The 23,096-nt window shown below is 49.6% G+C and overlaps 1 protein-coding gene across 1 annotated transcript in view; it reads left to right on the plus strand.

The window, feature by feature from the left end:
• The first annotated feature begins 1,254 nt into the window (after positions 1-1,254).
• The window catches only part of MMP2 (matrix metallopeptidase 2), a 27,260-nt gene continuing 5,418 nt past the window's right edge, over positions 1,255-23,096 (plus strand). Inside the window, exons 1-11 of the mRNA XM_032255748.1 lie at positions 1,255-1,924; positions 5,138-5,364; positions 6,260-6,408; positions 7,528-7,656; positions 7,843-8,016; positions 10,754-10,927; positions 11,858-12,031; positions 13,802-13,957; positions 15,109-15,244; positions 18,887-19,023; positions 20,271-20,430. Of these exons, the coding sequence (XP_032111639.1) occupies positions 1,772-1,924; positions 5,138-5,364; positions 6,260-6,408; positions 7,528-7,656; positions 7,843-8,016; positions 10,754-10,927; positions 11,858-12,031; positions 13,802-13,957; positions 15,109-15,244; positions 18,887-19,023; positions 20,271-20,430 (1,769 nt within the window). The 5' untranslated portion in view covers positions 1,255-1,771. The remainder of the gene's footprint in view (positions 1,925-5,137; positions 5,365-6,259; positions 6,409-7,527; positions 7,657-7,842; positions 8,017-10,753; positions 10,928-11,857; positions 12,032-13,801; positions 13,958-15,108; positions 15,245-18,886; positions 19,024-20,270; positions 20,431-23,096) is intronic.

The raw sequence follows: 23,096 nt of genomic DNA on the forward strand, positions 1-23,096 counted from the left end.
GCACCGGGTGAGAAAGCAGAACATGAAAGTGACAAGGATGGTGACCGTGGGAGCACAGCACCACAGAGAGGCATTTAAGCCCCTGGATGTCTGTGGGCAGGCCTGGCTAATGTCGGGCCTTCCTCAAGAGCCGGACAGAGCAGTATTCCCTGGACTCCCCCAGTGAAAGGGAAACTCCCCTTCATGGCCTGCTAAGTAACGGGCACCTTCCCAGGCACTGGCGTTACCACGAGGCCCGCCTGCTAAGTAACGGGCACCTTCCCAGGCACTGGCGTTACCGCAAAGCTCTCACTCCTGCCTCCTGATCAGTCTCACAATGTCCCTTCAGTTCCTAACTATATTTCACCTGGTTGTTTCTATACTATAAGACTAGAATGTTTTTATGCTATAATACTAAAGCAAAGATTCATAAAGAATAATGATTTAATAAGGTTGATTATGTAATTGATTATGTGACTGTTACTAAATATATTTGGTATCATTGCTAAAACTGGGTAACCATTTATTATACTGAGACAGCTTGTGCCTTCAGTCTCTTGCCTTGGCACCTGGGCAACTTTCTTCCCACAGGTGGGTACTTCCTTTAATATGCTAATACATTATAATTAACACTCAATGAGCAGTGAGGATGACCAGAGGTCGATTTCTTTGCCATCTTGATTTTGGCTGGCTTCTTCACTACATCCTGTTTTATCCATGGGGTCTTTGTGACCTCTCTCTTATGAAAGCCGTCTTGCCCAATTCCTATCTCATCCTGTGACTGAGAATGCTGGCCCTCAGCAAGTCTCAGTCTCATTTTACCCAGGCCCCTGTTCAAGATGGAGTCGCTCTGGTTCAGACGCCTCTGACACGGGGCCCATGACTGCTCTATTTCCCGAGGTGTATCTAGCATGTAGCACTATGCTAAGGCCAAGTTAAGGTTTACACATTCGTAGAAGGAAAGAGGTAAGGAAGCAACCTGGGACCTTCCACTGTCTCTGTTTCCATCTCTCTATCTCTTTCCATCTCAGTTCATCTCACTCCTCTCTGTCTCCATCTCTAAATATCTAAAATTTCTATCTCTGACCGTCTATCAACGTGGCGGATCATCTCTTTCTGACCATTCCTTCCCGTTCCTGACCCCAGGGAGCGCAGGGTGTCCTGGCCCAGCCGGCGTCCCTCCAACCTCAGAGTACCGCTCTCTAACGTCAGAAACTCAGGGGCCTAGAGCGACAGCGGCAGATGTTTCCCAGCAGGGGGGTCTGAGGCTGTGAGCCCAGATCGCGAGAAAGGGAAGTGGGGTGGCGAGGTCGTGCACTGAGGGTAGACGCGGAGGCCAGGAGTAGCAGGCGGCGGGGGAAACGAGATGGAGAAAGGAAAAAAGAAAAGAGGAGCGAGAGTAGGGGGTGGGGCAGAGAGGGCGGGTCCGAGCGCGCCCCCCGCCCCCAGCCCCGCACTGCCAGCTCCCTCCCAGCCCAGCCGGCTACATCTGGCGGCTGCCCTCCTTTGTTTCCGCTGCTTCCAGACTTCTCCGGTGGTGGCTGGAGACTGCGCATCTGGGGCTTTAAACATACAAAGGGATTGCCAGGACCTGCGGCGCCGGTGGCGGCGGGGGCTGGGGCGCGAGGGCTGGACCATGAGCCGCTGAGCCGGGCAAAGCCCAGGAGACCGACCTAGCGGACCCTCGGAGCGCAGCCCTGCGCCGCGGAATAGGCTCCAACCAGGCGGCGTCGCGGCTGCACGCACCGAGCCAGCGACCCCCGGGCGACGCGCGGGGCCGGGGAGCGCAACGATGGAGGCGCTAAAGGCCCAGGGCGCTCTCGCTGGTCCCCTGAGGACGCTCTGCCTCCTGGGCTGCCTGCTGGGCCACGCCGCCGCCCCGCCGTCGCCCATCATCAAGTTCCCTGGCGATGTCGCCCCCAAAACGGACAAAGAGTTGGCAGTGGTGAGTTGCCGCGCTGGCCTCAAGGAACCAAGTTTAGACAAACTTTGGAGGCAAAGGACGGGGGTGTCTCTCCCCCTGCCGTCGGCAGTGGTCCCACACACAGCGTGGGGGAGGGGCTTCGGTAAACAGTTTGGGGGGTCTTCGGCAAGCTGTTGGAATGATCTCTGGCAAACGGTGAGGGATCTTTTGTAAGCAGAGAAGACCTTTAATAAACAATTTGGCAACCTTCAGGATACAGCAGGGGGACGAGAAACAAGCCAGAGTGGAAGAGGAGTGACCCGGCTAACTACTGGCAAGGGATTCTTATGTAAATAGCGGGGACCACCTCCTCTAGTAAATGGGACGTTTGGCTAGGGGGTTCGGGCTTTGTAAACAACTTTTGGACAAATCTGGGCAGTTGCTAAGGGCTCTCGTCAAGCATCTTGGTAGGCCTTTGGCAAACAGCTAAAGGGTTGTTGTTTTGTTTGTTTTTTGTGTGTGTTTCTAATATAGGGCTTTGGGAACGAATGGGGCGCTCTGGCACACAATTTGGGTAAACTTTTGCATAAAGATGGGAAGGAGCTTGGCCAAAGCGGAGTTTGGCAAACTTCTAGAAGCCTTTGGCACACATCTGGAGAGGGGCCTTTAAACAGCTGGAGGGGACCATTTGAGAAGTGATTGGGGCAGGAGGGAAGCAGAGAACACATCTTTTTCGCCTGGCTTAATGGACAAGTTGGTCAAGGGTTAGGCCTCGGAAAGTTTCCTCGAACTTCTCCAAAGGGTCGGAGGACGAACTTCTCCAAAGGGTCGGAGGGAAGGAGAGAGCTGGCCAGGCAGGAGGGAGGGGGAGGGGAGCAGGCGCAGGAGGGCCCGGCGCGTGGGGCGGGGGCGGACTGCGCTACCCTCTGCGGCCAGCGAACCCGCCTTCCTGGTTCGGCTCCCAAACTGCGGTTCAGATGTTGTCTTGTGAGCGTGCGCAAGCCTGGCTGGAGGGGCACCCTGGCCTCCGTGTTGCATAAGTAGAGCCTAAGGAGAGAGGCAAGCCAGGGACCCTTCAAGATGTCCTTTCCAGCCCAGGGGATCTCTGTCCCTTGCTGCTCAGCCACCCTGCCCTCCAGTCTCCCCCTCAACCTGTCCGGGAGAAGACTCCCGTGGCCTCTGGTCACTCTAGGAACTCCTTCAGGAGGTGACACCTACCCTCTCCCAACTCCCACCTTTTCCAAGCCGCTAGGTCTCAGCCCCCTCTGAACAGATGGCTTCGGAGACCTCCACACATGTTTAGAGGGCTACTTTTTTCAAGGGTCTGGAGCTGGCTGGCACAGTGATGTCGCTGTTGTGTGGGGGATGAGAGTGGAGTTTTGGGACAATGACAAAGCTACTTGGGTTCCTACACCTTTTCCAGCCAATGGATCACAGGATGAACCTCTAAATTGGGGTTCAGCCTAGGGTGCCACATGGGTTCTTGGCTTCAAACAGGAAGGAATTCAAGAGGGAGCCAACAGAATAAAATGAAAACAAATTTATTAAGAAAGTAAAGGAATAAAAGGGTGGTTATTCCATAGGCAGAGCAGGGAATGGGCTGCTTGACTGAGTATACACATGGTTATTTCTTGATTACATGCTAAACAAAGGTTGGATTATTTATAAGTTTTCAGGAAAAGGGAGGGGGATTTCCTGGAACTGAGGGTTCTTCTCCCTCTTAGACCCTATAGGGTAACTTCTGGATGTTGCTATGGCATTTATAAACTGTCATGGCACTGATGGGAGCCTCTAATGTATTTAGCATGCTAATACATTATAATTAGCATATAATGAGCACTGAAGACAACCAGAGGTCACTTTAACTGCCGTCTTGGTTTGGGTGGGCTTCGTCCAGCTTCTTTACTGTGTCTTGTTTTATCATCGGAGTCTTTGTGACCTGTATGTTGTGAAATCAGTCGTGCCGACCCTCTGTCTTATTTTTTGACTGAGAATGCCTGCTCTCCTGGGAATCCACCACAGCAGGTCTCAGCCGCATCTTACCTAGCCCCTACTCAAGATGGGGCTACTCTGGTTTGAACACCTCTGACAAATGGGACTCTTTGTGTCAAGAGGTAATGCTCTGGGGGCTTAGGAAGCTAGTTCTAGACTTAGATCACTTGGTTTCAAATCAAAGAGTACATGAGCCAACAAGCTGGCCTAGTGATGATCTTGGGCAAGTGATTTAACTTCTCAGTTTCTTCATCTGCAAACTGAGAAATTTCCTATCTCAGGGTTAAAGGAGAGGGAATCTTAAGTGCTTACCTAGCACGTGGTAAGTACTCAATAAGCATTAGCCATTATTCCTGTTATATTATTATTATTATTGTTATATCCTCGATTTCCTTTTTCCTAACGACTTCCAACAAGGCTAGGACCATTGTCTTAAGCTCTCCTGGCTACTTTCATCATTCCAACACAGCCCTTACCACATACTTCATTTTGCTTTTATTTGTGATCTGTCAGCCTCCCTGCTAGGATTTGAACCTTAGAGACAGAACCATCTATCTTGTTCACCAGTTTATCCTCAGCAGTAGCACCAGGCTTGGTACATGGTAGGTGTTAAAAAGTATTTGTTGAGTAAGTAAATGAGTCGATTGCTCCCGGAACCTCTGCAGGGACCTGCTCGATTTTGGCCCCAGTTTGGGCAGGGCCAGTTGGATGGCACCTGAAGGACAGGACTCCCTTCTTTTTGCAAATGGCCGATTCAGGATTTGAACCCAGGTCTGTCTGCTGCCAGAGCCCATGCATGTAGTCCTTGAATCTCTTTATAAGAAAAAAGAAGGAAAAAAGCCCCTAAGTCCCCAGCTGTGAGGTAGATAAATGAGTTGATAGATGTAAAGGAAGGATGCTGGAGTATTCAGTTTCCCATCACAGGCTCTGGAGTCAGATTGCTTTGTCCCAAATCCAGATCTACCATTTGTGAACTGTGTGATCTTAAGCAAGTTTCTTAACTTCTCTGTGCTTCAGTTTCCTCCTCTATATAATGATAGTATACCTACATTATAGAATATGTGAGTTAACATATTCTGACTTTAGCTCCTGGCATATAGCCAGCACCCAGCACCAACAAGGGGTAGCCATGCTCTCTATAGCTGTATGCCCTGTCACTCAGTGCTCTGGGACCCCTGGCTTATATCCTGTCTGGACTATGGCACTGGGTCGGGGGGCTGACTGCTGCGGCCTGCCTTGGTCAATGCTATGCCATCCTTTCAGCAATACCTGAACACCTTCTACGGCTGCCCCAAGGAGAGTTGCAACCTGTTTGTGCTGAAGGACACGCTGAAGAAGATGCAGAAGTTCTTTGGACTGCCCCAGACAGGCGATCTTGACCAGAACACCATCGAGACCATGCGGAAGCCACGCTGCGGCAACCCAGATGTGGCCAACTACAACTTCTTCCCCAACAAGCCCAAGTGGGACAAGAACCAGATCACATACAGGTGCTGGAGCAGGGCTTGGGGACGCAGGGCCATTGGGCTGAGGGACACGAGTCTCCTTGAGCCATGCATTCTCTCCACTCGGGGGACCCATGAGGTGTCTTTTGTGAGGACTTGGCATCTTAGGGAGTTTCAATACACAGTTCTTAGAAAATGAAGGCAGACAGACCTGAACTTAAGTTTCACACTTGCTAGCCAGGAGGCACTGGGTTACTTTTCAATGCTGTGAATGTTGGCTTTCCAGTCTATAAAATGGGACTTAAAAATGCCCTTCCTCGTAGGGTTGGTTGGGGAACTAAGCTAGACTGAACTAGTATAAAGGGCTTTGATGATGTTTGACAGAGCAAGAGTGTAGTAATGCTAGTGATTGTTACTGTTTTTGATAAGGTCACTGGGATGGGCAGAAGGAACATGGTCACTGGTTGCTAATTAGGAGTTTAGCAGCCCAAGTGGGTTATCATTGGTTGATAATTGGGCCAATATAGCTGTGTTCTGTATGGCTGCTGCTGGGTTCCAATGGTGAGATCTTTGCCCTGTGCCCCATAAGGCACTACTGCACTACTTATGACCCTCCCCCACCAGCCAGAGTGAGAGGTGTGACTCTTGAGTCAGGGTCTGAAAATGTTGGCTGGTCTGGGACTCCCTGGGTCTTCAAGGCATTCTGGGAAAATTGCTCTTGGCAGTGACCCCTGCTCAACCTGCTAACACAGACATGCAGGCACGTGCTCACATATACGTGCACATACTTGTGTACCGTTCCCATGCATTTGCATATACTTGTACGTTTGCATACACACACACTCAAACTTTTTCACATATCTGTGCACAGACACATCTTTGTATATACACACACATATGCACGTGCATACACACTCACATGCATTCCTACCACCTCCAGGATCCTTGGCTACACACCTGATCTGGACCCAGAGACGGTGGATGATGCCTTCGCTCGTGCCTTCCAAGTCTGGAGCGATGTGACCCCCCTGCGGTTTTCACGAATCCATGATGGAGAGGCAGATATCATGATCAACTTTGGCCGCTGGGGTAGGCAAAAGAGTGGGTAGAAGAGTGGCCAGCAGGGGTGAGTGTCGAGACAAAGGGGCAAGATGGACATTAGAGGGGCATGGGGATCCTGAGGGCAGCTTAGATAGGAGAGTAGCTGGTGTAGACCCTGGGGGTGGTGTAGATAGGGAGAGCACAACATGGAGTGGGTACTGGAGAGTCACGTGGACATGGGGGCAGATGCTGTGCTGTGGTGTAACCTGGAGGCCATGTAAACCTGAAGCAAGTGGTCTACTGTGATGTCCGATATGGTAGCCATTGGTATGATATATACGGCTATTTAAATCTAAATTTGTTAAAAGTTTAAAATTGGTTTCCTGGTCACTCTGGGCACGTTTCAAGTGCTCAAAAGGCACATGAGGTTAGTGGCTGTTGATTTTGGACAGCATAGACAAAGAATATTCCTCTAATAACAGAAAGTTATGTTGGATGCTGCTGGTAGATACCGAGGAACTGTAGAGACAGGAGAGTGATTTGAAAACAGTGGAGCAACGTAGACATGAGAGTAAGGGTCACAGAAACCGGGGTCAGGTGGCCATTTGAGTTTATGATGTGAGCACTGGAAGCAGCGCAGACAGAAAGGTAGGTGGTGTAGACACTGAGTGGTAAGTGGTAAAGGTAAGGAGCATGGGAAACAGTGTAGACAAGTGAGTGAGTGGTGCATGACAAGGCGGGCATGAGGATTCGCATTGTGGATATTGGTGATAGTGTGACATGAAGGCAAGAGTGTGGTTAAGAGGGCAGTATGGACAGGAGGGTGGATGGCATAGACATTGGGAATGATGAGGGTAAGGGGTGAGGACACTAGTGTGACAATGTGAGTATGTGGTTGATATAGTGTCACGGTGGTAGTGTAGACAATGAAGGTAGGGAGTGTGGAGACTGGGAGTCATGTAAACCTGGGAGAGCAGTGTAGACCATAGGATGGTAACAACAAGGTCAGCAGATCTCTACTGAGCCCCTGTGTTTCCGGTCCTGGATAACCCTACTGGGATGAGGGAAGGGGCAGATCCTGAGTGGGCTGACAGACCCCACACGTAGATGGGGTGCGGAGGGGTCTGGCTGGCACAGCTAGAAGCTAAGACCCGGTGTGTGTTTCAGAACATGGTGATGGATACCCCTTTGATGGTAAGGACGGACTCCTGGCTCATGCTTTCTCCCCAAGCCCTGGTATTGGGGGAGACTCCCACTTTGATGACGATGAGCTGTGGACCTTGGGAGAAGGACAAGGTGAGCTGTCCCCTAGCAGCCAAGAGCTGTGGCTTCCCTGGCAACCCTGGACACCTCCACCCACTGCATCTGCTTAGACCTGAGAGGTGGAAGGGGAGGAAAGTCACACACCTGGGTGCATCATAATCTTGCTCTCCAAAGAAGACCTGGAGAAGTCCAACCTCCCCCTTCCATGTTGCCCTTTAGTGGTCCGTGTGAAGTATGGGAACGCCGACGGGGAGTACTGCAAGTTCCCCTTCCTGTTCAATGGCAAGGAGTACAACAGCTGCACTGACATAGGCCGCAGCGACGGCTTCCTCTGGTGCTCCACCACCTACAACTTTGAAAAGGACGGCAAGTACGGCTTCTGTCCCCACGAAGGTGAGCATCCATTCTAGCCCTCAAGGCTTTCCACCCCAAGCTTCCAGCTTCCCCGGCTCCCCACTGTGCTCCGCACTCCACATTCTCCAAGACTGGCTGCCACTGCCAGCCAATGAGAATCTCCCCACCGCCCTTCGCTCAGTTTCCCCATCCTGATCTGAGCCATTGCTGTTTCTCTTCCACCAATGCCATGGTGAACTTAATGCTTTAATTAAATCAAGTCAGTAGTTTTTTTTAAAGTTTCCCCATTAGTAATCATACTTATGAAGTCACAGATTTGATGTGTTAATTATTTATTTCTAACCTATATTGGAGTGAACTTAGCACTATTAAAATACCCAGCGGTTCTCTCTAGAACCAGTCTTTACACTTCAATCAAGATTGGTAGTTCAAGGGCATGAGGAACGGCCTGCTGGTAACTGGAAACCTAGCAGTGTGATTGGGAGGCAAGACTCAGACCAAGGCTGGACCCAATCTGGTTTGGGGACTTCAACCCCAGGAATTTCAGCTATTGCTCCGGTCTTGGTCCTGATGCTGCCTCTGCTAATGTGTGCACGTGCGTGTGTCTGGGCACAGGGGCTATGCCATCTACCTCTCTTGGACATTGTCTTTTTCTGCCTCCAGTCTAGCTTGTGTCTGCATCCCTGTGTCTTAATAAAGATGTTAGGCATCACTCAGTATTTGTGTGTGTGTGCTTATCAGTGCCTAAGACACAAAATTTTCAGAGATTTTGAAGCTACATGGGGAAAACCTTTTAAAAAGGGGTGCAGATATTGACATATGCACTCAATTCCTTTTAAAAATATCCTTGACACACTTCATAGTCATAAATCACAAAAAGACCATGTGTAAGTAACTTCATATTCTATGAAGTCGTCATGTTTGATAATTCTGGAGATTGAAAGCCCAGAAAACCTGGGAAAAATAGGAACAAGTCAAAAATTTTTCTAAACACTATCTTCTTTCCCATCTCGCAAAGATTCTTTAGTCTACCTAGACTAAGGACTGTCTTTTTGTCTGTAATTTTACGTCTGTGAATCTCTCTAACCCCATTGTAACTAAGCACTAGGCACTATCTTGACAGAATGAAAGAAACAAAGAGCTAGTTAATTGCCTTCCTGTTTACGCTTTTATTACCAGAGCTAAGCTTTATATTAAGCAAGAGTTCAAGCCATTCACCATTAATAAGTCAGAATTTTGAAACAGAAATATTTTCTGTGTCTTGTGTTTCCCAGTAGGGATTACATGTGGCATTAACCTTTCCCTGTGTCACCCCTCTGATAGGAACAGAATCCTTTGATGATAGAAGTGGAAACAGCTGTATTTCATAAGTTTGGGAAGGGTTATTCCCTGCATTGGACATTAGCGATTTACTTTGTGCTTAGCCAGATGCAAGTACGCACAACACACACGTGTCTGGGTCTTGAGGCAGAGGTTCTTGTTACTCAGCCCCTGCTGACTGCTGAGTCAGTGTCTGATTCTCGCCATCCTTGTCGGGTGGATTTGGGAGGAGACGGGGGCTTCCTGGGTGGTAGAAATCATCTGATCGGAGGTCAGAGGCAGGGGGCTGGCATTGGTCTAAGTTAACACTTTGCCTTTCTCAACTCTGAGGCCACAAAGGTATCTGGACTCCGTCTTGCCTTTTCTCTAGGTGCCATTGTTTCTGGCATTGCAGGACACGGTCTTTTGGTAGAGAGGGGAGCAGTGAGGATACAGAGTCCCAAGTTCTGTGGTGGGAGGCCAGGGACTGGGCTCCATTCTGGCCATCGTGGAGTTAACGGGGGCTGGTGAGGTCACCTCTGGCGCCGTTGTGCACAGATGGTCCTTGTTACGGACTTGTGGTTTTGCTGGTTGGCAATTCCAGAGACACACCATTTTTTAGCTTTGGGTGGATGAGGGGAGGAGGGGGAGAATCCAAGACAGACAGGCCAGGCTCTGAACCCCGCTCCCTCCCCCAGCTCTCCAGCCATGGCCCCTGTCTTAAGGATGTCAAAGTAAGAGCCCAGAGTGTTTAGTAAAAGGTACCTGAAGGCACCACCTCCTTCTCCCTCCCTCCTCCTCTTCTCTCTTTCTCTCCCTCCTACAGGGACTGCAACAAGGCCATCCAGGAAGGGGCCTGGGGTTAACAGGAGGTAAAGCTTTCTTTCTGTGCATGTGTGTGCACACACACACACACATACATGCCTGAGAGTGACAGAGAGACTGAGCAAGAGAGATTGAGATTCGTGTGTTTTATAGTTTTTAGTTCCAACCTTCACTCACTTCTTTCATTTATGTGACCCTGAGCAGTTTGAGAACCAGCTTTGTCTTAGCCTTGATTTCTCCATCTATCAAGTGGAGAGAGACGCTTGTGGTCCTGCCTGCCATGACTGACATATTCATGTCATATATCATTATTACATGAAATTTGCATGATATAGGCATGGACCAGGCAGAGTGGACAGTGACCTTGGGGCTGAGGCGGGGTTCTCGAAGCCCTTGTTGTGTACCAGGTGTCAACCATTTTGCTGTCGGGTGGTCCATAAAGTCCCGGGGAGGGATTGGATTAACCAGGGAAGCAGGGATTCTCTCTGGGAGCTCAGAGAAGCAGCTCCTTACCAACCAATAGAGATGTTGTCTTAATATTTTAACAATGCGCCAACTTCGCTGGTGTGAACCCGCAGGTGGGCAGCCAGCCAGCCCTATGCCTACGGAGGTATCTCTCATTCACATCCGTCTCTCTCTCCCCCACCCCTAGCCCTGTTCACCATGGGCGGCAACGCTGACGGACAGCCCTGCAAGTTCCCATTCCGTTTCCAGGGCACATCGTATAACAGCTGCACCACTGAGGGCCGCACGGATGGCTACCGCTGGTGCGGCACCACTGAGGACTACGACCGTGACAAGAAGTATGGCTTCTGCCCTGAGACTGGTGGGTGCCACTCCCTCTCCCTCCATCAGGGCCCAGCACTGGCTGTCTGATGAAAAACTCACAAGACTCCCTGTGCCAACCTCCTTTCCCCAAGACAGGGGTGCTAAGGCATCTGTGCGAATGATCCACACCCAGAACACCTGTGCAGCTAGTCAGGATATGTGACACCTGGTGTGGCCTGGGCACTGAAATCAGAACAGACAGTGGGCATCAACAGCTGAATTGGCGACACCTAAATTTCAGGCCTACTCAGGACCTCTGACCGACCTGCATCCCTTTTCTCTCAGGCTCTCTGACAGATGCTTCTCTCTCCTCCTCTCTGACCTTGCAGTCTCTCTTCCCTGTTGCTCCTGGTCTGTATCTCCTCTTAGTCTGTTTTTCATTAAGAGCTCCCTGCTTGCCTCCCAGTTCCCCTTCTTTCCTCCTTCTCTCCATCCCTCCCTCCTTTCCTTCTTCCCTTCCTCCAACAGGTATTTACTGAGTGCCTGCTTTGTGCAGCAGACACAGAGGTTGGTCTCTGCAGAGCCCGGCCCAGAGGGCTCACCACTGAGGGCCATGTGCTGGTGTTATCAGCTTCATCCAACCCCCTTTGCCCCTAGTCCATCTGCCCCCTCCATGGGTGGCTCATTAGAACTCTGAAACCTGGCTCCCTGGGTTTGAATTGCAGCTCTGATACTTCCTAGTAGTGTTGGCTCAGGGAAATTGCATCATCTCTCTGATCTCCAGTTTCCCATCCATGAAACTGCGGGTACCATTCGGTCCCTCCTGCACAGGGCTGTTGCCAGGGGCAGGGTGAGATGATTCTAAAGATACAGGGCCTGGGATGGAGTCTACCTTAAGTGTAATTTGTTAAGGTCACTTTCATGCCACTGCTTTCTGGGTAACCTCAGACTCTTTGCTGCTCCTTGACCCATACCCCTAACCCCACAGCTATGTCCACTGTTGGTGGGAACTCAGAAGGTGCCCCCTGTGTCTTCCCCTTCACCTTCCTGGGCAATAAGTATGAGAGCTGTACCAGCGCCGGCCGCAGTGATGGAAAGATGTGGTGTGCGACCACAGCCAGCTACGACGACGACCGCAAGTGGGGCTTCTGCCCCGACCAAGGTACGAGGCTCCGGCCATTGGACGGAGACCCTGGACATTGCCCTTGCCCCTAAACCTGCACCAAAAACCTCCCTGAGACCTCACCCACTTCAAGCATAGACACTGCCCCCCAGACACTCACCTGCCCTGATAGCAACACTGTGGTCCCTCCCAAACCCGCCTGCCTGGGCTGAGCTAATGCCCATCTCTGGTGGAGCCAAGGTCCCTACTTAGGTCCTGCCCATCCAGGTGGAGGCACAGCCTCCAAGACCAGACCCTGGTAGACCAGATGCTGCTACCTGCCTCCCGGGTAAGAACCGGCCCTCCTGAGGGGGTCACTGCTCTTCCCTTCCCCTTTAGTCACGCTCCAGGCAGGGTTGTGACTACCCAGAAATGTCTGAGTCCTGAGCACAGGTTACCAGAGAGACGATTCTTCTAAGAGATCTTCCCACTACGCAAAGTGGGGCCTTCAAGGAGCTGGTGGGCAGCAGAAGAAAGGAAAAAAGGAACAGCCTCATGCTTCATCTGACCCCACAGTCCATGCAGCCCTGGGGGAGTCCTCAGAGTCCTCTCTCCCCCATCAGTCAGCACCATCTGTTACCAGGGTGTAAATGGTGGGTCCTCATCAGTCCTGGGTTCTGAGGATGCAGCTGGCTGGGACAGCTCTCTGCCCCCTAGGACTCACAAGCTCAGGGGCGAGAGTGACCAGGAGACAGCTTGTGACCTTACTGTGTGCTCCGTGCAGTGAGCAGGGTGTTTAGGGCCCTGTACCCACTCCAGACTTCAGGGCCCAGGGTTACAGGGCTTAAAGCTCCCTGATGGTTCACAATGGCCAGGTCAGTAGGAAGATCCAGGGCCAGTCAGAATTAGGCCAGCCTGTCCTTATGTGACTTTTATTCTTTTTCATCATTGTGAGATGAAACTTGGCCCATGTCAGTGGACAGAGGCTGGCCGAAGAAGGTTTTCTCATCCCCTGCTAAATTCCTTCCTAGGACACATTCTGATTTTACCAACCTTCTACCTAAAGTTGGGATTCTCCAGCTTGCTGAGTGGTTCCAGGATCCAGAGCTCAGTGGCTCACCCAGGGCAAATATTATTGTGTCTTAGCGTTGCCATGACAAAGTGCCACAAACTGATGACCTGAAACAAACCCAATGTATTCTTTCATGTTTCTGGAGGCTGGGAGTCTAAAATCAGTGTGTCAGTAGGGCCATGTTCCCTCTGAAGGATGTGTCCCTCCAGTCTCTGCCTCTGTCATGACATGGCCTTCTTCCCCTTCTACCTGTCTCTCCTCTTATAAGGTCACAAGCCATATTGGATTAAGGGCCCAATCTGACCACATTGTAACTTGCATCTTAATAACATGTGCAAAGACCCTGTTTCCAAATAAGATTCCATTCGCAGGTCCCTAAGGTTAAGACTTGGGCAAATCTTTTCTGGGGGGGATGCATTTAACCATAACAGGATGTGACACCCTGCTGTGTGACAGGTGTGACAGTTTTTACTCACTGGCTGTGGCTCAGCCTGGGCAACCACGCTAAGTGGGAATGGTTTTTACTGCTTTTGCTTGGGCAGAAATGGTGGTAATATGGGGCCAGCTGATCCCCACTCTCTTACCTCTTTAGAGAGCCTGAGAAGCGGGGTTCTTCCCTCATCTTTTATAGAGAGACACAAAAAGCCAGGAAGCAGGATTTTTGTGTCCTCAAAAGTCTGCCTCACTGGATCAGGTCCTGACTTCTCTTTCATCTCTCTTCCTGCCTTTCAACCCTCCCTCCTCCCTGCGACCCTCAGGGTACAGCCTGTTCCTCGTGGCAGCCCACGAGTTTGGCCACGCCATGGGGCTGGAGCACTCCAAGGACCCTGGAGCCCTGATGGCGCCCATTTACACCTACACCAAGAACTTCCGCCTGTCCCAGGATGACATCAAGGGCATTCAGGAGCTCTATGGTAAACCTCAGAGCTGGGGGCTCGGCGTGGTAATGCAGCCTGGGCTGGAGGCCCAGGGGGTGGGACCAGCAAGATCTCATCCAGCCAGGACTGCTGGAGACTAGGGCAGGAAGCAGGAGTGTTGACCTGGTCCTGGAAAGTCACAGCAGCTCTCCAAGGGCATACTCAGCTAACCCTTCCCTCTCCAAACAATGCTAATATCAGTGTCCCTCTTGGCTCTCCATTTCTGAGTCTCCCGTTTTCTAGGTGAGTAAGGTCACCTGGTGCAAGGTTACACAGGTTTGAGCAACCCAGTGGGGTTCAGAATCCAGGAGAGTCGCCAAGTACAGGACAGAATTTTCCATCATGTGGAATGACCTTAACAATACGGGGGTGGAAGTTTCTAGTTTTCATAATAAGCTTTGATTTTAGTATGTAATAGAAGCAGAACAACCAGTGCCTTAAGCCAATGATTTATTTATTGTTAGTGCTTACAGTGAGGCTAGAGTTTAAAAAGTCAGTTCATTTTTAAAATAAATTAAATATTTAATGGTCCTGGTGATAACTGAGCCAGGTCAAAATGGTGAAAGTGGTGCTTGAGTGACGATGTTTGGGAATCACTAGACTCAGGAAAGAGCCCAGGGTCTGCTGTGAGGAGTGCTGGGTTCAAGTGTGGCCTCTGCCCCTCACCGGCTGCAAGAGATTGTACAAGTCTTTATACCTCTTTGGACACGGTTTCCTCATCTCTGAAATGATCGCTTATCACGAAGAGTGCCACACTCTCAATGCTGGACAAATCAGTGGTCCCCTGACTGCCTTTGCTCTTGTGGGTGTAAGAATCTGAGCTTTGGGTTTGAAAGTTTGGGGAAGCCACTCAACTTTTCTAGGCCTCAGTTTCTTCACCTGTGAAATGGTGCAATAATGATACCCCACTCCCAGGGATATAGAGAGGACTGATTTGGGTGATGTGAGTAAAAAGCATATGTAAAGTTCAAAGGGCCCCGGGGCGCCCCAAGTCTAGACATCTTCTTGTTATCTTACGGAGCTTACACTAAGGCCAGAAGACTATTTCTTCCGACGCTTAGCAGGTTGGCTGGGCACCCCCGGGGGCTCAGCCTGGTGGGGAGAACCTTTACCGCCGCGGAGAGTCTAAGGTCAGGTGCCCTCCCTAGGGGTCTCTCCTGACATTGACCTTGGCACCGGCCCCACCCCCACGCTGGGACCTGTCACTCCTGAGATCTGCACACAGGACATTGTCTTTGATGGCGTCGCTCAGATCCGTGGTGAGATCTTCTTCTTCAAGGACCGGTGAGTGCAGGAGCTTGTTCCTTGCCCTCCTTGTCTCCTGTCCTCTGCTCCTATACCGTTATTCTTTTCCATCCGTCTTTGCTGAAGAACCCACCAAGTGTGTTTCACAGAATGACCTGTATTTGGCAGTTTCTGCTGTGTGTCAAACAACCTCCAGATTTCAGTGGATTTGCAGCCAAGCATTTTGTTTGTTCTCTCATAGTCTGCGGGTCTACTAGGTGTCTTGGCTTCCAGGTACAAGTTGGGTTCAGGTATGCTCTGCCTATTGTTCTCATGGGATTAGCAGCTACTCATGGCAGATGACAGGGTGCAAGAGGCCAAACTGAACTACACATGCACATTTAAAGCGTTGACACCCGTCTTGTCTGAGAATATTCCACTGCCTGAAATAAATCAGATGGCCAATCCCAACACCTAATCTAGAGTGTGGTACTACAAAGTCACATGGAAATGCACATGAATGCATAATTCTAAAATAGAAAAGGAGGGAAGAATTGGGAACAATAATTCAGTCTACCACAGGCCTTCCTCTAGAATGGCATTGACCTCAAATGGCCAAATTGCTCTGTGTATGGGTGTTGAGTGGCCGCAGGGTAGAAAGAGGTGGTATTCTTCATGCTGTAGATAAAGATAACCACTCAGTTGACTAAAGGCTGAGGTTTACCCTGGTGCCCTAGTTCCCTGGAGAATGGCAGGCAGTGTCTAGGACTCATTAAAGGGTCCATCCTTCTATTCTTCTATCATCCATCCATCCATCTACCCATCCATCCGTCCATCCATCCATCCATACCCATATTTTTCCATCCACCATCCAGCCAGCCAGTCAGCTATTATCCATTATTTATGATCCAACTATCTATTATTCATTGTTCATCCATCCATTCATTCATTCATAGAGTGTAGTAGTTGAGAAAATGGACTCTGAAGCCAGATTGTCTGGGTTAGAATTTTTTACCTGCTACTTACTGTTTATATAATCATAGGCAAGTTAATTAAGCATCTTCTTTGTGCCTTGGTTTCCTCATTTATAAAATGGGCTAATATTCCAACATATCTCATAGGGCTGTTGTAAGGATTAGATGAACTTAGTGCTGAGAACAAAGACAATGCCTGACACGGAGACACAGAGTATTCACATTAGCTATTATTATTGACAAATAGTTATTTGGCATCTCCTGTGCCATATACTTTGCTAGGCTTTAGGAGGAAGAATGATGTTATTGGGGCAGTGGGGTGGGGGACTGCATCATATCTAGATCAGCGTCCTCAAAAACAGGCAAATGAGCTTCCTAAAAAAGAGCCACCTAGAGTGTGCTAGAGGGTGAGTATTAAAAGGTGGGTTTCTGCCCCAGCTTTAGGCCCTCCTGACTGGAATCTCTGGAGATAAACCCCAGGAATATGCATTTTAGCAAATGCCACTGGTGATTCTGATGCACGTTAAAGTTTGTGCATCACAAGTCCAGTTTGAGAAATAGGCATAGAGAACTGACAGCAGGAAGAAAGAAAAGTGATCACAGAGATATTAGGTGCTCTTGTGGGCACATCCCAGTCAAGGAAGGTTTCACAAATGTGGTAGCATTTGCGCAGAGCCTTTAACAGAGAAGCAAGAGTCTGATGGAGGTGACAAGTTAGGAGGATCTTTGAGATGGAGGGACCTGCAGAGCCAAACCATAGACATGTGAAGTTTCTGAGTTAGCCTGGGAGAGGCTGGTGAGGCTAGAAGATGTTCCACAAACTTTCAGGAAGGGTTTCCTCTACTCTAGGCACTGGGCCAGATTCTGGGATACGGATGCCCTGCCCTTCACAGAGTCTGCTGGCCAGTGGGGAGATGGCAAGAATGCAATAAGAGATGAGACGTAGAATGCAGAGAAATCGGGTCCCATCAGGTTTCGAATCCCCAAACTGGGATACATCATAGCAGATGTCAGTGCTGCTCTGCAGTCCTCACTGTAAGGATCTGGCATTGTCTTTCATCTGGAGCTCCTCCTGCTTAGAAAGCCCTGACCACACGTGCAGATCTCAGATGTGTGGGGCCCAGGAAAGGATGCAGAGTCTAGACCCAGGCTGGAGCCACCCCTGGCCTGCTACATCACAGTTTCTTTCAAAATGAACTTGACGAGTGTTTAATGGGCTTATTTGATTAACCAGTAAATATTAAGCATCAACCACAAGCAAAAATTGTTGCTAGGCACTGGTGAGGGTGGGGGTCGTGAAGGACAGTATTGCAGGGTGATTAAACACAGATTTAGGAGTCAGATCTGGACTTGAACCTTAGTAATACCTCATTTACTTAGTTGTTGATGTCGTAATAACTAAGTAATTTGAATCTCAACCTCTCTGAGCTTCACTTGCCAAACAAAGCTTGTGACACCTTCCCATGTTAGGATGTTTTGCTGCAAATAACCGAGATGATCCCTCTGCAAACTCAATCCAGCCTAAACAGTAGAGAGAAATTGCTTTCATATGGTACAAAGTCCATGGGTAGAGCTGCCTGCAGGGGCAGAGAGAGGGTCAGTGACTTGATATCTTTGTCCACTGCCAGCCTCTGCACTGACTTCATGCTAAGGCTGGTTCCTCCTGATGGTCACAAGAAGGCTCCTCGTGGCAACTGGGGCTCTAATCCCTGCCCTCTCCCAGCAAGTGAGAGAGAAAGTGACACCCACAGATACACACACAGAGACCCCTAGATGTGGAATACAAGTCAGTGTGTTCCGTCTTATACACACTGTAAGTCATATTGCAACTGCTGAATCAGTAACAATGCCAGGGAATGCTGAACTCTGATTGCCTTAGACCAGTAGTTCTTAAACTTTGACATGCATTAGAATCATCTAGAAGCCATGTTAAAACTCAGATTCTGGGCCCCAAGCCCAGAGATTTTTATCTGTAGAACTCTGGAAGGACCCAATCATTTGCATTTTTAATGAGTTCTCAGGTGACGATAGTCGGGAGACTGCACTCTGAGAACTAGTGGCTTGGGCCAATCAGTATCTACTACTAGAATAGGGGCTGGGGACACAGGGTCCAGGGAGGTGAAAGCTGGATGATAAATGTGGGAGTTTTATGAGGAAGGATGATGGGGAAACAGATGATTAATGCTAGGTAGACCATCCAGAGTGTCTGTTATCTTTTAAGATTGTGAGGATTAAATTACAAGGCACATAAAGCGCATGGCACTTAGTAGGACCTCAATAAATGACAACTCTTACTCTTGACAAAGTACACACATTCATTTCATTTTAATTCAGGAAATACTTGAGTGTCATCAGCTCATGCCCCAATTGACTTCTAATCAAATAGGAGAGAGAAGACAAACAGACACTACTGTTCCAGGCACTCAGTTGATGAGTTTGAGAGGCTTAGAGGAGGGAAAACACAGTAGGGACAGAGATAGTTAGGGAAGGCTTCCTGGAGGAGGTAGAGGGAGAGAACAAGGTGAGCAGATGTTTCTCAGCTCCAGATTGCAGACAGAAGCTCTGCCTGTTCTCCAGTCCTTCTCCAACCTTCCTTTAATCTTGCCTCCCACTCCCATCATGGAATCATCTCTGGAATGTTTCTGGGTGGGTTTCGGGGGGTGTGTGTGGTTCGAGCTTCAGGGTGACTAAAGATGTGGTTTCCTGTGTCCCCCTGCCCTCCCCCCAGGTTCATTTGGCGGACTGTGACACCACGTGACAAGCCCACGGGGCCCCTGCTGGTAGCCACATTCTGGCCTGACCTCCCAGAAAAGATTGATGCGGTATATGAGGCCCCACAGGAAGAGAAGACTGTGTTCTTTGCAGGTGTGTGGGAAGCATCCTTCCTTGGCCCTCAGCTCCACAGGGCTCTGCGCCAGGGCTCCTTCATGGTCCAGGCTCACCCCGTCTCCCAAACTACAGTTCCTATGCACTCGTGGGCGCTCCCTCTGCTTTATGGATTCATTCTTTCAACATCATTTCCCAAAGCGTGCAACTCATCTGGGAGGTTGGTTCCAACACCTGACATCAGATAGCATTAACCCACAGAGTACAATTTTCATTTTCCCTTAATTCTTTTCAATCCTTTTCATTTTTTTTCTAGAAGGAAAAAAGTCTCGGTTTAGTGCTGGTGTGTCCCTAACACCTTTGTAGTGCTACAGCCTTTGGCAGGTAGCAGTTTTCGTCAGAATTTTTTTTTTAAGATTTGTTTTTATTTTTACTTTTAAACATAAATTTATTTTAACAGAGGTAGTGAGTGATAACAGGGTGGAGTTCCAAATCAGGACAGAAACGGATTGCTCAGTCACTGATATTTCGACAGTCAAAAAGCATTTTTTAATAAACTTGTTTTTAAAGATTTCAAAATGAATTCACTGAAAGCAGAATGTTAAGTAAATAATAGTACAAGGAGCCCCTAGAAGTGGTGGAAATCATCAAGGTGATCTGTATGGCTGGGGTTGGGGAAGCCCTGCTCATTTCATGTTTATTGGAGCATTTCCATGCACTGGGCTTTGCCAGGCCCTGGGGATACAGTCTCTGCCCTCGCGTTGCTCACAGACTACTCAGAGAGACAGACAGCTGGGCTGTCATGAGAGGGTAAAGAAAGACTTAGGAGGTCCCTGCCCTGGTCTGAGGTGGGATCCTAGAGAAGATAAAGGCTCAGCCAAGACTGTGGGTAATTATTGTCCCCACTGCCCGGCTCCCATCTCCTTCACCCCACTGTAATCATGGGTCCTGGCCAGGACAACTGCTGGCTCCTAGGGCATCTTTTTGCAAATTAGCAAAAGGTACCTCTTCATGGTAAGCACGGCCCTTAGAGTGCGAGACTTGGTGAGCAGAGTGTGAGCTGGATTTATTCCCCAACTCACGTCCTTGGCTAGGCACCTCCTGTAATTGACTTCCAAAGCCCTCTGTGTGAGCCCTGACTCTGGGCAGTGTACCCAGGAGTGAGCGGGAAGCTGTACTCTGTTGGCAATGGCCACAGGGGGCCCACTGACAGGCAGATGATGGGAGGAACAGGCTGGCCTAGGGCATGTCAGCACCAGCCAACACACACTTTGCTTCCACCCCAGGGAATGAATACTGGATCTACTCAGCCAGCACCCTGGAGCGAGGGTATCCCAAGCCACTGACCAGCTTGGGACTGCCCCCTGATGTCCAGAGAGTGGATGCTGCCTTTAACTGGAGCAAGAACAAGAAGACATACATCTTTGCTGGAGACAAATTCTGGAGGTAAGGGAGGGTCGTGGGTAGGACAGCAGCACAGCTGGCTGCGGAAGACAGAGAAGCCACTCGAGTCCAGCAGTCAGTGGGCCCTGGATGCCCTCTCTCTGGTCTCTCACCTCTTTGGTCTCTAGCCCCTCTAAGATGTTGCCAAAGGTGAACCATTCTTGTACATGTTGCTGATGTAATTCTGGTTGGAATGTCCTTTCCCTTTGCAGAATTCTTTTTTTTTTTTTTTTTTGAGACAGAGTCTTACTTTGTCGCCAGGCTGGAGTACAGTGGCTCAATCTTAGCTTACTACAACCTCTGCCTCCCAGGTTCAAGCGATTTTCCTGTCTCAGCCTCCTGAGTAGCTGGGAGTATAGGCACATGCCACCACATCTGGCTAGTTTTTTGTATTTTAGTAGAGATGGGGTTTTACCATGTTGGCCAGGATGGTCTCGATCTCCTGACCTTCTGATCCACCCGCCTTGGCCTCCTAAAGTGCTGGGATTACAGGTGTGAGCCACGGTGCCCAGTCCCTTTGCAGAATTCTTTCGATTGGCCTGTGTCTGGTCTGGAGCTCCACATTTTGAAGTGACTCACTGAAGAAGGGGATAATAAAAAATAATAATACTAACTGCCCCTACTGACACTATGTGCCAGAGACTGTCCCGAGGGCTCTATGAGGTGGCAATTATTATTTCTCCCATTTTACAGATGAGGAAACTTGGGTTCAGGAAGGTTAGGCAACTGTGGCTGGGTGCAGTGGCTCACGCCGGTAATCCCAGCACTTGGGGAGGCTGAGATGGGTGGAACACTTGAGGTCAGGAGTTCCAGACCAGCCTGGCCAACATGGTGAAACCCCATCTCTACTAAAAATACAAAAAATTAGCTGGGCGTGGTAGTGCATGCCTGAAATCCCAGCTACTCGGGAGGCTGAGGCAGGGGAATCCCATGAATCCAGAAGACAAAGGTTGCGGTGAGCCGAGATCATGCCACTGCACTCCAGCCTGGGCAAGAGACTGAGACTCTGTCTCAGAAAAAAAGAAAAAGGAAAGAAAGGTTAAGTAACCAGCTTAAAGTCACGTAGCCAAGTAGGGACAGGCTGGGATTTGAACCCTGGCATTCTGTCTCCTGGGAAAACATGTTAGCCTTCACTTCTATTCTATACCTGGGAAGTGGGGTTTGAAGAGATGGGGAACATGATGGCAGAGGTCAAAATATGAAGAAGATTTAGAGATAGGGGTATACCACCCATCCATAGAAGCCAGCATCCAAATCAGACCCCTTGGAAGGAGCAGGCACCCTGTGGCACAACCCACAGCTGGCTCAGTGGCTGTGGGTATAGGTTGGCAGGGGATCAGTTTGGAAGCAGGTGGTTCTGTGCTCCATGTTATCTACAGGGAAGGGTCCAGTTCTGAGAGGCCATGGTCATGGTCAGGGAACCCAATATCCGGGAGTGGCTGGTGAGAGGTAGCCCAAACCTCAGGAGTTTGACTGTAATTCTTCACACTTTCTAGAAAGGAAACAAAGGTCAAAAGAAATTAAATAACTTGTCCAAGCTATTGAGATATGTGTGTTTGCACAAAGCCAGGATTATAGCTATTTCTCCCCTCTTCACTATACCTGCCGGGCCATCTTATTAGTGTGGAAAGAGAGGTCGGGGCACAAAGTCTTGTGAGGTGTCTTTCCATCCCCTCCATCCTGGTATCCCCACATTCCTTCTGTGGCTGCCACTGCTTCTGGCCCTTATCCAAGAACTTTAGAGGGCACTCGCTGAGGCCTTTGTCTGCCATCCCCAAAGCAATCCCACTTACTTCCCAAGGCCTCTGTCTTTTCCCCCTTCCCTCCTCCCCACTACCCTGCCCCCAGCTGCCCTGCATTCAGAAGCTCTTTATAACCTAGGCCTGCCCATGTCAGGGTAGAATTCCAGACATATTGCTAAGACACTTAGCAACCTAAGCTGATTGATATCTCAAGCTTCAAGAAAGAAAACAGTCAGGCAGGAAACTGCAGAGCGGGCTTTCCACCCACAGGCTCCAGACACACACACACACATGCACACACACACACACACACACACACATACTGCACGCACACACACGTACTGCGAATGGCATCTCAGCATTGTAGGAGCCCCGAATCTCCAAGTCTCAGAATTGTGGCCGGTGAGAGGCACAGAACCACAGAAATGTGAATCTTAGAATCCTAAAGTCCTGATGGTTTCGAATTATGGTGTGGAAGGACTTTTTAAATCACTTTCCCATGCCCTGTATCTATGTAAACATGCAAAAACAGACCTGTTCCTAGCATATAGGAACATGATTGTATGTGCACATGTGCACGCACACACACACACACACACACGCACACACACAGGTTGTGGCAGGGCCTTGCTGGGTTTCCAGGCAGAGTTATTTACCTCCCAGTTCTTTTTTTTTTTTTTTGAGACGGAGTTTCGCTCTTGTTACCCAGGCTGGAGTGCAATGGTGCGATCTCAGCTCACCGCAACCTCCGCCTCCTAGGTTCAGGCAATTCTCCTGCCTCAGCCTCCTGAGTAGCTGGGATTACAGGCACGCGCCACCATGCCCAGCTAATTTTTTGTAGTTTTAGTAGAGACGGGGTTTCGCCTTGTTGACCAGGATGGTCTTGATCTCTTGACCTCATGATCCACCCGCCTCGGCCTCCCAAAG

Source organism: Sapajus apella, unplaced genomic scaffold, assembly GCF_009761245.1.
Source record: "Sapajus apella isolate SASKATOON/1434 unplaced genomic scaffold, GSC_monkey_1.0 scaffold90, whole genome shotgun sequence".
Classification (NCBI taxonomy): domain Eukaryota; kingdom Metazoa; phylum Chordata; class Mammalia; order Primates; family Cebidae; genus Sapajus; species Sapajus apella.